General features: G+C 63.8%; 2 protein-coding genes across 4 annotated transcripts; one reads left to right on the top strand and one right to left on the bottom strand.

Moving 5' to 3' along the window:
* The first annotated feature begins 178 nt into the window (after positions 1-178).
* Positions 179-6,068, top strand: LOC138835298 (vesicle-associated membrane protein 1). Of its 3 annotated transcripts, XR_011374542.1 has the most exons (6): positions 179-333; positions 2,577-2,706; positions 3,173-3,331; positions 3,988-4,039; positions 4,486-4,817; positions 4,942-6,068. XR_011374542.1 is itself a non-coding variant. In XM_070033861.1 (5 exons), coding segments are annotated over exons 1-5 (363 nt in total). In that variant the 5' UTR covers positions 179-331; the 3' UTR covers positions 4,962-6,068. The 3 variants fall into 3 exon arrangements, 2 of the variants coding, with proteins under 2 accessions (XP_069889962.1, XP_069889964.1); XM_070033861.1 differs by lacking the exon at positions 4,486-4,817; XM_070033863.1 differs by having other exon boundaries at positions 4,486-6,068.
* Positions 6,069-6,325: 257 nt separating this feature from the next.
* Positions 6,326-10,499, bottom strand: LOC138835297 (tapasin-related protein-like). The gene is made up of 7 exons (XM_070033860.1): positions 10,396-10,499; positions 9,402-9,632; positions 9,062-9,304; positions 8,438-8,776; positions 7,539-7,844; positions 6,867-6,950; positions 6,326-6,708 (listed from the first exon to the last, which is right to left on the bottom strand). The coding sequence occupies exons 1-7, from the start codon at positions 10,454-10,456 to the stop codon at positions 6,665-6,667; spliced, it is 1,308 nt and encodes a 435-aa protein (XP_069889961.1). The 5' UTR covers positions 10,457-10,499; the 3' UTR covers positions 6,326-6,664.
* Between the last annotated feature and the right edge of the window lie 3,555 nt (positions 10,500-14,054).

The following is a 14,054-nucleotide window of genomic DNA, read 5'->3' as shown; positions in this document are numbered from 1 at the left end:
AATGTGAGCGGGCGAATCAAACGAGGGCTATGATTGGTTCATCTTCAGAACAGAGGCGGGCACCTTGGGACGCCATCCCGGTTTCCGATTGGACAACGAGGTTGTCACTCTCCTCTAGGAGGCGTGGCCAGCGCTAATAAAGCCCGGGTCCCGCCGCGCGGCAACTGCAGCAAGTTGCAGCGCAGTTCTCGGTCCGGGCGGTCAGCGGGAGGCGGAGCTTGGCGGTTCCGTCCGCTGTCCGCCGCAGCGCCGTCCCGCCGCCGCCGCCGCCGCCGTCCCGCCCGCCGCGGCCTCCGCAGAGGGACCCGACCCCCCGCTCCCTGTCAGGAACATGTGAGTGGACTCTGATGTCGGGGTGCCGGACACCCCCCCCCCCCCCCCCGCCACCCCGGGCGCCGGACTCTGCGGGACGGAAAATGGCGCATTGCAGCAGCTGCGGCGTCGCGGGGGGAACCCGGCTGGGCCTCCGCCGCCATGCACAGCCGGGACGGGGGGGTGGGGGCTGCACCCCAGGGGCCGGGCAGGGGTCCCCCCCTCCCCCGTCCCGGCAAAGCAGCCCCGAGGCGGGACAGACAGACAGACAGCTGGAGCTAGGGATGCTCGTGCCCGTCCTGGGACTCGAACTCAGGGCCTGGGCGCTGTCCCTGAGCTTTTTCAGCTCTCCTACTTGAGCCCAACAGCTCCCCCTCCACCTGGTGTTTCGGGGTTCAGTGGCAGATATAAGAGGCTCACAGACTTTGCCTGGTCTTGAACCTCCATCCTCGGATCTCAGCCTCCCCCCCACACACACACACACCCCGGATTGTGAGCTTGGGACAATATGCTGCAGAGAGATTTGATGATTTATGTGTCCCTTTTCTCATTCGTGGGTGAAGTCCTGGGCTGGCCTGGGGCTGTCTTTGCATTATATAAGGGTGATAAGCGGTCCTGGGCCTGGTAGCGACTCTTTCTAACCCCCAGCCACCATCAGTAAGTGGAGTGAACCTCAAATCCTTCACCGGCCTTTGTGCTTTTTTTTTTCCTCTGCAGAGATCTGCAGGGGTTTTTGTTTGTTTCTTTTGTGCCGGTCCTGGGGCTTGAACTCAGAGCCTGGGCATTGTCCCAATCGCTTTCCCACTCAAGGCTAAGTACTCTGACCATTTGCACCACAGCTGCAGTTTTAGCTTTCTGGAGAGCAGAGTCTCACCGACTTGCCTTGCCTGGGGCTGGCTTCAAACTGCGATCCTCAGATCTCAGCCTCCTGAGTAGTTGGGATTATAGGTGTGAGCCACTGGCGCCCACAGAATTCCGCAGTTATGACTAAAGATGACATTCTGGCCCGGCGCTGGTGGCTCCCGCCTGTCATCCCAGCTACTCAGGAGGCTGAGATCTGAGGATCGAGGTTCAAAGCCAGCCCTGGGCAAAAAAGTCTGAGGCTCTGATCTCCAATGAGCCACCAGAAAACCATAGACGTAGATCCATAGCTCAAGTGGTGGAGCGCTGGCCTTGAGCAAAAAGAGCTCAGGGACAGCGCCCAGGCCCTGAGTTCAAGCTCTATGACTGACCAAAAAAGATGATGTTTTGTGCATTCTGGGCAGGCTCTGAGGTTGCATGCTGGAGAGAGGGCTCAGGCCTGTGGGCTCCCGGCCGAATTGGTGTAGGAGGCCGGCAGGGAGGTGAAGAAAGTGTGGCCACCAGGGAATCACAAGGGCTCTGACCTTAACCTTGACATTGGTCCCACTGTCCTGGATGGCTTCCAGCCTCCCCCCCTCCCCCTGCTTCTTTCTCAGTGAGCGCAGCAGAAGGTGCCTTAAGCTAGCTCAGCAGCAGCACCGGACGGCTCATGGGTCCTCCGGCTTAATGTGTTTCTTTGTATGTTGGAGGAAAATGTGGCAGAGATTTCTTTTTAAAATGGGCATATTAAATAATAAATCAGCATCATCTACTCATCCGGTGGAGTCTGTCTCAGGGATGTATGCTTGATTTTCACACACGAGGGAGAAAAACTACAACGGGGGAAGGGAGAGGAGATTCTAGGGGTTGGTGCTATTGTGATTAGTCAAGGGATTTCCTTTTAAGTGACTTTCTGACTAGTGTATTTTTTTCTGGGACTATTCTGGGGAGAGTTTTGGTGTTTGTGTGGATGCTGGGGCTTGAACTCACAGTTTGGGTGCTATCCCTGAGTTTTTGCAATCAAGGCTGAGCACTCTACCACTGGAGCCACAGCTCCACTTCCTGCTGTTTTCGTGGTTCATAGGTGATAAGAGTCTCGTGGAGTTCCCTGCCCAGGCTGGCTTTGAACTGGGATCCTCAGATCTCAGCCTCCTGAGTAGCTGGGATTACGGGCGTGTGTCACCATACTCGGCTCACAGTCAGGACGTCTCAGTGGCCCCCTGGGACTAATGCACACGTTGTGGCAGAACACTTCCGCTGGTTCCTCTGTGCCCCTCTCACCCCCTCCCAGAATCCCCCGGGCTCTAGCGTTCCTTCTATTAGCGCCTATCTATCGCCTAACTGGAATCGCTTGGGTTGTACGGGGTGCAGCTAGATCCGACTGTGGTCTTGATTGCTGTGTGTCCGGCTCAACTCACTCACAGGTCCGCTCCACCAGCTCAGCCGCCCGCTGAAGGGACAGAAGGGGCCGCCCCCGGTGGGGGTCCCCCCGGCCCCCCTCCCAACTTGACCAGCAACAGACGATTACAGCAAACGCAGGCACAGGTGGAGGAGGTGGGTGAATAGCTGTGTCTGGGAGAGTTTCCTAACCCAAGAGGATATCATGTCTGTCTGTCTGTCTGTCTGTGTGTCTGTGTGTCTGTCTGTCTGGGAGCAGAGCATCTCTTTGAGTGACACACATGAGACTCGTGATCCGCCAGACATTGTTTTGCTCTGCCTCTCGGGGGAATCTCACCACCTGCTTGTTTGTATTTCTTCCTGGGACTTGAACTCAGGGCCTGGGCACCATTCCTGAGCTTCCCCCCCCACCCCTCAAAGCTGGGGCTCCCCTTGAGCCACAGCTCCACTTCGGGTTTTCTGGTGGGTTCGTTTGGAAGAGATGAAGAGGCTCGTGGACTTTCCGACCCAGGCTGGCGTGTGGAACCACGATGCTCAGATCTCGGCCTCCTGGGAGGCCGGGATGCCAGGCGTGCGCGGCAGCGCCCGGCCTGCAGCCGCTCCGTGTCTGCGTCCCCCTCAGGTGGTGGATATCATGCGCGTGAACGTGGACAAGGTCTTGGAGAGGGACCAGAAGCTTTCGGAGCTGGATGACCGAGCCGACGCCTTGCAGGCCGGAGCCTCCCAGTTTGAGAGCAGCGCGGCTAAGCTAAAACGGAAGTACTGGTGGAAAAACTGCAAGGTGAGTGAGTCCCGGGCTCCCTCCCAGAGCCTCCCCTTCGGGCGCAGGACCCACGTTGGCCACCAGGGTGCGCTAGAGCGTTAGAACCATTGACAAAGTGCTGCTCCCCCTCCTGGGTTGTTCAGAGTGATTAGCTCCCCCCAGCCCCGCCCCCCGCTGCTGGAGACCCCCCACAAATCCTCAGACACCCCCACAGACACACAGCAGCCCCGGTATTTATGTAAATGCCCGCCCCGTGTTTGGGGGTGTAGCCAAACCAGTCGATCACAGATGCAAACTCTGCCTTTTCCACTTTGGTTGTGTGTGTGTCTCCTAGGACTTGAACTCGGGACCTGTGCGTTGTCCCTGAGCTTTTCCCCTCAAGGCTGGTGCTCTACCCCTTGAGCCTCAGCGCCACTTCCGGCTCTGTGGTGCTTGCTTAGAGCTAAGAGTCGCAGGATCTTCCTGCCCGGGCTGGCTGTGAACATCCGTCCTCAGATCTCAGCCTCCCGAGTGGCTGGGACGGCAGGCGGGAGCCCCGCGCTAGGCACAGACGAAGGCAGCTGGGGGTGTGGGGCTGGAATTAGGGCCTTTGGGGAGCAGAGGCCGCAGGTGTCCGGGGTCCCGGGCGGTGGGTGGAGGGAAGATGGCCGAGGCCCCACGCTTTGTGTCCGCAGATGATGATCATGTTGGGGGCCATCTGCGCCATCATCGTGGTAGTTATAGTAAGTAAGTATCGCTGCGGCGGCTGCGGGGGGCACAGGGGAGACGCCCAGCCCTGCCTGCTGCTTGTCCCCCACCTGCGGTCTGGGGAGCGGGGGTGCTGTCACCCAGGTATGGACACCCCTGGCTGGGGGGGAGGAACCGGGGAGCCCAGGAACCCCGCTGATGGCTGTTGGGTAAGTGGTCTCCCCGGCAAGGCATTGTGGGTAGGGGCTGGCACCTGCTGATGTACGGAATGGAGATGGGGGAGGAGGGGGGAGGGGAGGGCAAGGGGGGGTCCGCTGTTTGTCCCTGGCTGAGGTCATGGGGTCAGAGGGAGATCTGGGGGTTCCTCTCACCGAGGCCTGGGCGCCTGTCAACTTGATGTAATTCACCCTCTTGTTTTCTTCTGTCTGTCTCTGTCTGTCTCTCTGTCTCTCCTCCATCCGGGACTTCCTGATTCCTGTGTCCAGTCTACTTTTTTACTTGAGAATGTGCCCCGCCCCCTCCCCTCTTCACGGCCGTGCGAAGTTCAAATCCTGCCCGCACCCCTGCGTCCCCCCCCCCCGCCCCGCTTCTCCAGCCTTCCCCCCCTTCCCCCTCCTCTTTGGTTGCTTTCATCAACTCCCCCTCCCACTAGAAACGGGGCTCCAGGACAGGCGTGGGGTCCCCAGCCAGCCTCTGCTGGGCGCTCACCCGGGCTCCCCCCAAAACTGAAAAGAGGGCAAGGGATGGGGGTACCCCCAAAAGTTCTCAGCAGCCGGTGGGAGACAGCACACGGTGGTCATGTTCCTCTTCCGTGTAGGTGAGCGTGGGCCGGGCACCCCTGTCTTTTCCGAAACTCAAGTCGCTTCTCCTAACCTGTCACCCCACAGTTTTCCCTCTTTGGGGGAGCGGGGCTCTCACCATTTTTAATTTGTTCCCCGTAGGCCTGAGAATAAGCACCTAGAGATTGCAGCCGAGTAAGGACCCTCCCCCCCGTTCCTTCTCCCAGAAGGAACTGTCTGTCTCTCCCTCTCTTTCCTCCTCCCCTCTGCGTTTTCTGGAACATTCTATGTCATGCACGTGGGCACCCCATAATTGCATCCCGCCGAGGTCTGCGAGTCCGTGGATTGCCGTTTTGGGCGTCAGAAGGAAATCCCCCTCGTTGTACATTTTTATCTTCATTTTTGTCTGATTGCTGGGGATTTTTACAAGTGGGGCTCAGAGAGTCAGCCTCGGGGGGGTGCAAGGGTGCCCTGTGTCACAGGGGGGGGGCCTCAGGCCTGCGCCCCAGCCTCTGGGACCCCTCAGCCCCGATGTGAATTCTCCTGGCCTCGTTCTCTTCCTTTGTTCCTGGATGCTTCACGCACACACCGTGGGCCCCAAGGACAGCAGGCTGTGTGGGGTAAACTGGGGGGCTGGAGCGGGTGGCGGGGAGCTGACAGAATGGGGACCCCACAGTCTCAGTCCTTCCTCTTCTGGTGGACGCCCATTTCTCACATGGCAGCATTTCACCCCCCAAAACCATCCTTCTTTCCCCTTTTCTTCCCTGCTGCCTGCACCCCACATTCCCTCCTCCCTCTGCCCCCCCCCCGCCCCTCCAGGCAGGCCTGAAGAGCTGGGAGGAAGGATGGAGGCCGCCCTCCCTCTCCTGGGGTCCCCCCAGAGATCTACCCACTAGCCTCTGATGCTTCCTTCAGGGAGACACCCCAGAAGCGCCCCTGGGCCCAGCCCTAGCTTGGAGGCCTCATTTCCTGGGGTCCTGGGCCCTGTGTTTTGGGGGGGGGGCTGAGGCCATCTCCTTTTCTTTCATCGTCTCTGCGCGGCCCCTCCCGCCCACCACTCACGCGCATGCGCAGAAGGGCAAGCCCATCCCGCGCGGGCCCCCAAACACTCCACCCCTTCTTCCGTTGGCCACGAGCGGGCTGTGGGCTTTCCTCTGCGTGTCTGTCACCCGACCCTCGTGTCACACTGAGACAATGGCAGCATCTCCCTCTCCACCAAGGCATGTGGCTTCCTTACCAATCCATGGATTCCGCACAAAGGCAAAAAACAAACAAAAATACAAACTCCTCCCACCCATCCGGCTGGCTTCTTGTTTGGGGGGGGAGGGGGGACGTCATCAATGCCAGGGGCAGGAGGGGCTGAGGGACGGCAGCCCCCCCCCAGATCAGGGCTTTGTGGGAGGAAGTGACACGGGCTGTGGGTGTTCGAGGCTGAGTCTCCAACTGGTGATGGAACCTCATACCACGAGCATCGGCCCCCCCTGCTGTCTCCTCTAGTCCCAGCCTGCCCACCGAGGCCGCCGGCACACCCACATCTTCCCCCTCATCTGCATACACCGTGTTTATTTTTATTCATTTCTTTTAGTGCCAGTCCTGGGGCTTGAACTCAGGACCTGGGCGCTATCCCTGAGCTCTTTGGCTCAAGGCTGGCGTTCTACCACTTGAGCCACAACACCACGTCCGATTTTCTTCGGGTGGTTCATTGGAGATCAGAGTCTCAGGGCCTTTCCTGCCCGGGCTGGCTTTGAACCGCGATCCTCAGATCTCAGCCTCCTGAGTAGCTGGGATGACAGGCGTGAGCCACGGGTGCCGTTCCCAGTGGTGTCAGGTCTTGTAGAAGAACGGGCCTGCTCTTCCTTGCCAGAAGTGAGGAGGAGGAAGGTGGCTACGCCGTGTACCTCAGGGGCTTGGCCGACCTCGGGAAGAAAACTAGGGAGAAAAAATGAAAAGGCAAAATGGGTCGCTTCCCGGTGCCACAGGAGGCTGGAACTCTGGAAGGGGGGCCTGAGCCCTGGAGGGGGGTTGAGGGGCGGGTCCTGCGGGGGGGGGGCAAGCAGGTGTGGGGGAGCACTCATGGGAGCACTCACCTTGCTGCCTCTGGAGCACCCAGCACGACAGAACAAGAAGGAAGAAGATGGCGCTCAAGATGGTGCCCGTCCCTGTCCTGCTCTCTAGGGTGAGAAGGGTGGACACGTGGCGTTCACGTGCGTACGTGTTGACGTGTCCCCACCCTACCCCGCTCTCCACCCACTCTACCTCCTTCCTCCCCCCAACTCATTTATTTTGGGCCCTGGGATTTGAACTCAGGGCCTGGGCGCTGTCCCTGAGCTTTGCGGCTCAAGGCTGGCGCTCCACTACTTGAACCACAGTGCCACGTCTGGCTTTTTGGTGATCCCCTGGCCATAAAAGTCTCCAGGACTTTCCTGCCCGGGGCTGGCCTCCAACCATGATCCTCAGATCTCAGCCTCCTGAGTAGCTGGGATGACCGGCGCGAGCCACCACCGCCCAGGGAGATGGTTTAAGGCCTGAAGGGGACTGGTTATTTCCTCACATTTTCTCTTTGTCCATTTACCGGTCAAATAACCTCGGCTCCCTTAACCCTTGCAAGCCAAATGCATCTATAATACCAGGGTTGTGCCTGGCATGGTAGCGTACGCCTGTAGTCCCAGCTCTCTATGTGTAGTGAGCTGTAATATACAGCTGGCACCAAAGCAAAGCCATGGCGGTGGGGCAGGGGGGAAGGGGGGCACTCGGGGTACCTGGGCGTGGGTCCAGCCTCATGCTGGCCCGCAGGGGCTCCTCCAGGGAGCTGTGGGTGACCTCGCAGGTGTAGATGGCGCCCGCGGGGCCGGCATCCACCCGCAGGGAGGAGGAGATGCTGTAGGTGCCCGCCATGCTCTGCCTGAGGCTGGAGAAGGAGGCGTCCGCCACCGGGGCCGGGGCCCCCCCCACGTCCTCCCGCGTCCACGCCACCCCCACGTGCAGGGGGTAGTAGCCGCTCACGGTGCACACCACGGTGGGCGGGGCCGCTGTCTCTGCCACGCTCACCCGGACTCTGGGGGGAGCTGTGGAAAGAATGGGGGCATCAGGCCCAGCACCGTAGCGCACGCCTGTCATCCCAGCTCCTCAGGAGGCTGAGATCTGAGGATCGCCATTCAAGGCCAGCTCCCAGCAGGAAAGGCCGTGACACTCTGATCTCTGATTAGCCAGCAAAAAAGCGGGAAGCGGGGCTGTGGCTCAAGCGGTAGAGCGCCAGCCTTGAGCAATGGAGCTCAAAGACCGTGCCCTGGCCCTGAGTTCGAGCCCCAGGACTGGCCAAAAAAAAAAAAAAAAAAAAAAGAACAAAAGGGAAGAGGAGGAGGAGAAAGAAAAAGGAGGAGGAGGAGGAGGAGGAAGAAGAGTAAAAGGCTGGGCTTGCCTTTGATGCTGGCCCTGGCACTTGAACTCATGGCCCAGACACTGTCCCTCAGTTTTTTAGTTCAAGGCGGGCGCGCTACTCCTAGAACCACAGCACCGCTTCCAGTTTTCTGGTGGTTCATTGGCGATCAGAGTCTCACGGGACTTTCCAGCCCAGGCTGGCCTCGAACCTCGATCCTCAAAGCTCAGCCTCCTGAGTAGCCGGGATGACCGGCGTGAGCACCGGCGCCCGGCTGCTCACCGTGGATGCTGAGCTGGATGACTTGCTGGGCTTGGTACGCCGTGGTGGTCACCTGGCACACGTAGGTCCCCTCGTCCTTCAGCGTGAGGCCGGCCAGGGTGAGGGTGGCGTCCCCGGCCGCCAGGAGCCGCGTGGGATCCAGCGCTGCGCCCTCCCGCGCCGCCCGCCCCTGCCCCGCCGCCCAACTGTACACCAGCTGCCCCTCGCCCCTGTGCTGTCGCCGCCAGTGAACGCTGAGCAGCTGCAGGCCGGGCGCCATGGAGAAGCCGCAGTGCAGAGCCCCAGAAGAGCCCAGCCGCAAAGTCAGAGACGGGGTCTCTGCGGCCACCAGGAATTCCACTGCGGGGAGAGAAAGAGCCACTTAATGCCACATCCTCAGGCCGGGCGCTGTGGCTCCCGCCTGTCATCCCAGCGACTCAGGAGGCTGAGAGGTGAGGATCGCGGCTCAAAGCCAGCTCAGGCAGGAAAGGCCGTGAGACTCTCATCTCCCATGAACCACCAGAAAACTGGAGGTGGCGCTGTGGCTCAAGGGGTAGAGCGCCAGCCTTGAGCACAAAAAGTTCAGGGACAGCGCCCAGGCCGTGAGTTCAAGCCTCAGGCCGGACACACACACACAGCACTCACCTGCCGTCTTCACCGTCTGTGGGGGGCCGGGGCGTGGGTGCAGCACAGCATTCTCAGCACCCCCAAGAGCCTTCATGAGGAGAGAGAGGCTGGGCCCTGTTCCGGGCAGCTGCACCTGGGCGATGAAGCAGGGGGCCCCCGGGCTGCTCCCCAGGACGTAGGGGGCGATCTCGCAGCCCACCGGCTGCCCATGACACTCGGCGTGGACGAAGGCCGCGGCCCCGGGCACTCGGACCTGCTCCACTGCCGAGAAGCGCGCAGGTGGCTGAGCAGCGGCGGGAAGGGGGGTTTGGGGGGGCAGGGGGAGATCTGGGGAGTCTCAGGGTAAGGCTTTAGTTACCTGAGGCTTGGAAGCTGGCCGAGGGGTCCCCCGGGGTCACTGGGTCCCCCTGGAAATCCGTGAGGCCTTCCAGGGAGCCGTCATCGGGCGCTGACACGCCCTTCAGCACCAGCGAGGCCTTCTCCCGGGGGCCCCTCGCTGCCCAAGCCCCCGGGGAGCCGCCCTCCGTCACCAAGAAGCAATCGAACACCACGTCCACCTGCCGCCATGGCGGCTCTGCCGCTGGGTCCCCTGAAGGGAAAAGCTGGGGTGAGTCTCCTCCCTTTTTGTGTGTGTGCTGGTCCTGGGACTTGAACTCAGGGCCTGGGCGCTGTCCCTCAGCTCCTCAGCTCTACCACTTGAGCCACAGCGCCACTTCTGGCTTTTTCTGCTTATGTGGTGCTGAGGAATCGAACCCAGGGCCTCATGCATGGGAAGCAAGCACTCTACCACTGAGCCACCTGCCCAGCCCCTCTGGTCTCTTGATTAGCCAGCAATAAGCTGGACGTGGCGCTGTGGCTCATTGGTAGAGCGCCAGCCTTGAGTGAAGAGGCCCCGGGACGGTGCCCATGAGTTCAAGCCCCAGGATCCTGACAAAAACCAAAACCAACAAGGGGAACCACCCGCTACCCCCCCCCCCCACCCCCCAAGGCTGCCGGGCGCGGTTTGTCTTTCCCGAGAAAGAAACTCCCAGCCAAAATGACGCCCGGGCTCGGCCTGTCACCCAGCTACTCAGGAGGCTGAGGTCTGAGGATCAGGGTTCAAAGCCAGCCCGGGCAGGAAAGACCCTGAGACTCTGATCTCCCATGAACCACCAGAAAACACACACACACACACACACACACACACACACACTGTGCGCCCTGGGAACCAGCTCTGCTTCCTGCCATTCAGGTGGTGGCTTCCCCTCCTCTCCCCTTCCCCTCCCCCTCCTCCTCCCCCTCCCCTCCTCTCCCCTCCCCCTCCCCTCCTCTCCCCTCCCCCCAGGCCTCCCCCTCCCCCCCCCCACGCTCACCCGCCGCGGCGGCCGCCGACAGCGCGGCCAGGCAGAGCCGCAGCGCCCAGCCCCGCGCCATGTGTGCGGCGGCCGCGGGGCCCCGAGCCCCGGCCCGCACTCTGCACCCCGCGCCCCGGCCGAGGAGCCCCGAGCCCCGGCCCGCACTCCGCACCCCGCGCCCCGGCCGAGGAGCCCCGAGCCCCGGCCCCGCGCCCCGGCCCCGCGCCCCAGGCCCCGCGCCCGCCCGCGTCCCCGCCGCGCCGCTTCCCCTTTCACTTTCGTTTGCACCGCGTCATCCCTGCGACGGCCGCGAGACACCCCGAGACACCTGATCCCTGACCCGCACCCCGAGACACCTGACCCGCACCCCGAGACACCTGACACCCGACCCGCACCCCGAGACACCTGACCCCCGACCCGCACCCCGAGAGGCCCCGAGAGGACCGGCCCGCACCCAGGTGCCTCGCGAGCCCCGGAGCCTGCGGGGCGTCCGCTGCCCAGGACCCCACTGCTCTTCCTGTGTGTGAGCGCCGCCGGCCCCGCCCCGCCCCGACGGCCCCGCCCCCGCCCCGACGGCCCCGCCCCGCCCGACGGCCCCGCCCCGCCCCGCCCCGTCCCGCCAGCCCCGCCCCGCCCCGTCCCGACGGCCCCGCCCCCGCCCCGACGGCCCCGCCCCCGCCCCGACGGCCCCGCCCCCGCCCCGACGGCCCCGCCCCGCCCGACGGCCCCGCCCCGCCCCGTCCCGCCAGCCCCGCCCCGCCCCCGCCCCGCCGGCCCCGCCCCCGCCCGCTGGCCCCGCCCCGTCCCGCTGGCTCCGCCCCGTGGCCGCGCACAGAGCGGAGCGGCAGCCGGGCTCTGCAGCCCAAGGACCGACAGACACCTGGTATGGGGTGCCGGGCCCATGTGGCGCGGCGTGGAGGCGGGGCCAGCGGGGGCGGGGCGGGGCCCAGCGGACGGGGCGGGGCCAGCGGGACGGGGCGGGGCCAGAGGGGTGGGGCTGGCGGGGCGGGGCCAGCGTGGGGTGGGGTGGGGCCAGCGTGGGGTGGGGTGGGGCCAGCGGGAGGGGCGGGGTCGGTGGGGTCGGGGCCCGGCGGGGCGGGGGCGGGGTCGGTGGGGCGGGGTGGGGCCGGCGGGGCGGGGGCGGGGTCGGCGGGAGGGGCGGGGCCGGCGGGAGGGGCGGGGCGGGGCCGGCGGGGCGGGGGCGGGGTCGGCGGGAGGGGCGGGGCCGGCGGGAGGGGCGGGGCCGGCGGGAGGGGCGGGGCCGGCGGGAGGGGCGGGGCCGGCGGGAGGGGCGGGGCCGGCGGGCGGGGGCGTGGTCTGGCCCGGCCCTTTGGTGTTGGGCCTTGGATGGCGCAGGGGTGCGAGGAAGACCGCGCTGTGCTGGGGCCTCAGCCGCCCTGAGCCGCAGAGCCTCCCCTCCCCCTTCTCCCTTGCCCCTCCCCCCCTTCCTGGGCCTGGCCCGTCTGTCTCTGGCGCTCACCCGCCAGCGGGGCCCTCCCTCCCTCCCTCCCTCCCTCCCGCTCCCTCCCTCCCTCCCTCCCTCCCTCCCTCCCGCTCCCTCCCTCCCTCCCTCCCGCTCCCTCCCTCCCTCCCTCCCTCCCTCCCTCCCTCCCGCTCCCTCCCTCCCTCCCTCCCTCCCTCCCTCCCTCCCTCCCTCCCGCTCCCTCCCTCCCTCCCTCCCTCCCTCCCTCCCTCCCTCCCTCCCTCCCTCCCTCCCTCCCTCCCGCTCCCTCCGAGCTCTGGTTCGGTTGGTTTGTTTTGTGGTCATTGGAGATGGAAGCCTTGGGCAGCCGGGCTCCCGCCTGTCACCCCAGCCACTCCGGGGGCTGAGATCTGAAGATCGCGGTTCAAAGCCAGCCTGGGCAGGAGAGGCCCTGAGCCTCTGATCTCCAGTGAACCACCAGAAAACCAGAAGTGGCGCTGTGGCTCAAGGGGTAGAGCGCCAGCCTTGAGCTGAAGAGCTGAGGGACAGCGCCCAGGCCCTGAGTTCAGGCCCCAGGACCAACCAAAAAAAAAGCCAAAAGTACCTTTATTCATTCACTCATTTATTCCAGCACATTCTTTGGGCCCGTGGGAGAGGCCCTGGCTGAGTTCAGACCCCAGTGCCAGCCCCTGCGTCCCTGGGCCCCCCACAAGCCCAGCCTCTTCTGTGAACAGCCCGCTTCCCACCGCAGTCCCCAGACACCCCGAGGGGCCCCGAGGCCCAGCATGGCCGCGCGTGGAACCACCCAGAGGCCGGAGGCTCAGCCCAGCCACTCAGGCGGCTGAGAGCGGAGGATCGAGGTTTGAGGCCAGCCCGGCCTGAGCAGCCGGGCCAGGCTGTGTGGTGTCACAGCCATTTCTCCAGGGATCTCATACCAGTGGCCAAAACCAACAACCCCCCCCACATCACAGGGTGACCCAGGCTTTGCTCCCTGGGGTGCCTGTCCCCCCAAACCCCAGCAGGGGGGAAGGATCAGAGGAGGGGGGGGAGAGGTCGCCTCTGGTCCCCAAGTCAGTCTTTCTTAGTAAAAGCAAAGTGAGTGTGGGAAATGTTCGCCAGAGTGTTCATTGATTTATTTATTTGGTCCGGGTCTCGAACTCGGGGCCTGGGCGCTGTCCCTCAGCTCCTCAGCTCTAGGCTGGTGCTCTACCACCTGAGCCACAGCGCCACGTCCGGTTTTCTGGTGGTTCATGGGAGATCAGAGTCTCATGGCCTTTCCTGCCCAGGCTGGCTTTGAACCGCGATCCTCAGATCTCAGCCTCCTGAGCTGCTGGGATGGCAGGCGGGAGCCACCGGCGCCCAAAGCAACTAAAGATGTGGTTTCGATGTCGTCTTTATTGGTGTGCGGCTACAATCTATAAATACATTTGTCCCCTCCCATCCTCGGGGACCCCAGTCCCCCCTCCCCGGCTCAGGGAGATGATCATGCACCAGTGCTCCATGAGCTTCGCCTTCCTCCCTGTCCCCCCCCCCCGTCCCCCCAAGTCCTTGGCCCTGAGGGGATCTGAAGCTGGGGCTCCATCCCGCAGACCTGGCCGTGTCCCGGCTCTGCCACGCTGTGTCACGCTCAGTCCTGGCGCTGTGTGACGCTCAGTCCTGGCACTGTGTCACGCTCAGTCCTGGGGCTGTGTGACGCTCAGTCCTGGTGCTGTGTCACGCTCAGTCCTGGCGCTGTGTCACGCTCAGTCCTGGCACTGTGTCACGCTCAGTCCTGGGGCTGTGTGACGCTCAGTCCTGGTGCTGTGTCACGCTCAGTCCTGGCGCTGTGTGACGCTCAGTCCTGGCGCTGTGTGACGCTCAGTCCTGGGGCTGTGTCACGCTCAGCCAGGCTGTGTCACACTGTGTCACGCTCAGTCCTGGTGCTGTGTGACGCTCAGTCCTGGCGCTGTGTGACGCTCAGTCCTGGCGCTGTGTGACGCTCAGTCCTGGGGCTGTGTCACGCTCAGTCCTGGCGCTGTGTGACGCTCAGTCCCTGGCGCTGTGTGACGCTCAGCCGGGCTGTGTCACACTGTGTCACGCTCAGTCCCTGGCGCTGTGTGACGCTCAGCCGGGCTGTGTCACACTGTGTCACGCTCAGTCCTGGGGCTGTCACAGCAGCCCCGCGTTGGGCCTGGACCCGCAGGTGCGGCGGGCGGTGGCCTGAGCTGGTGCGGGTCCCAGGTGGGGCGCTAGGCCTGGCCTGCTCGTCCTTCAG

Source organism: Dipodomys merriami, unplaced genomic scaffold (genome assembly GCF_024711535.1).
Source record: "Dipodomys merriami isolate MVZ:Mamm:240054 unplaced genomic scaffold, mDipMer1.0.p SCAF_233, whole genome shotgun sequence".
Lineage (NCBI taxonomy): Eukaryota > Metazoa > Chordata > Mammalia > Rodentia > Heteromyidae > Dipodomys > Dipodomys merriami.
The sequence above is the reverse complement of the archived record's forward strand: the minus strand, read 5'-3'. Positions and strand labels throughout refer to the sequence as shown.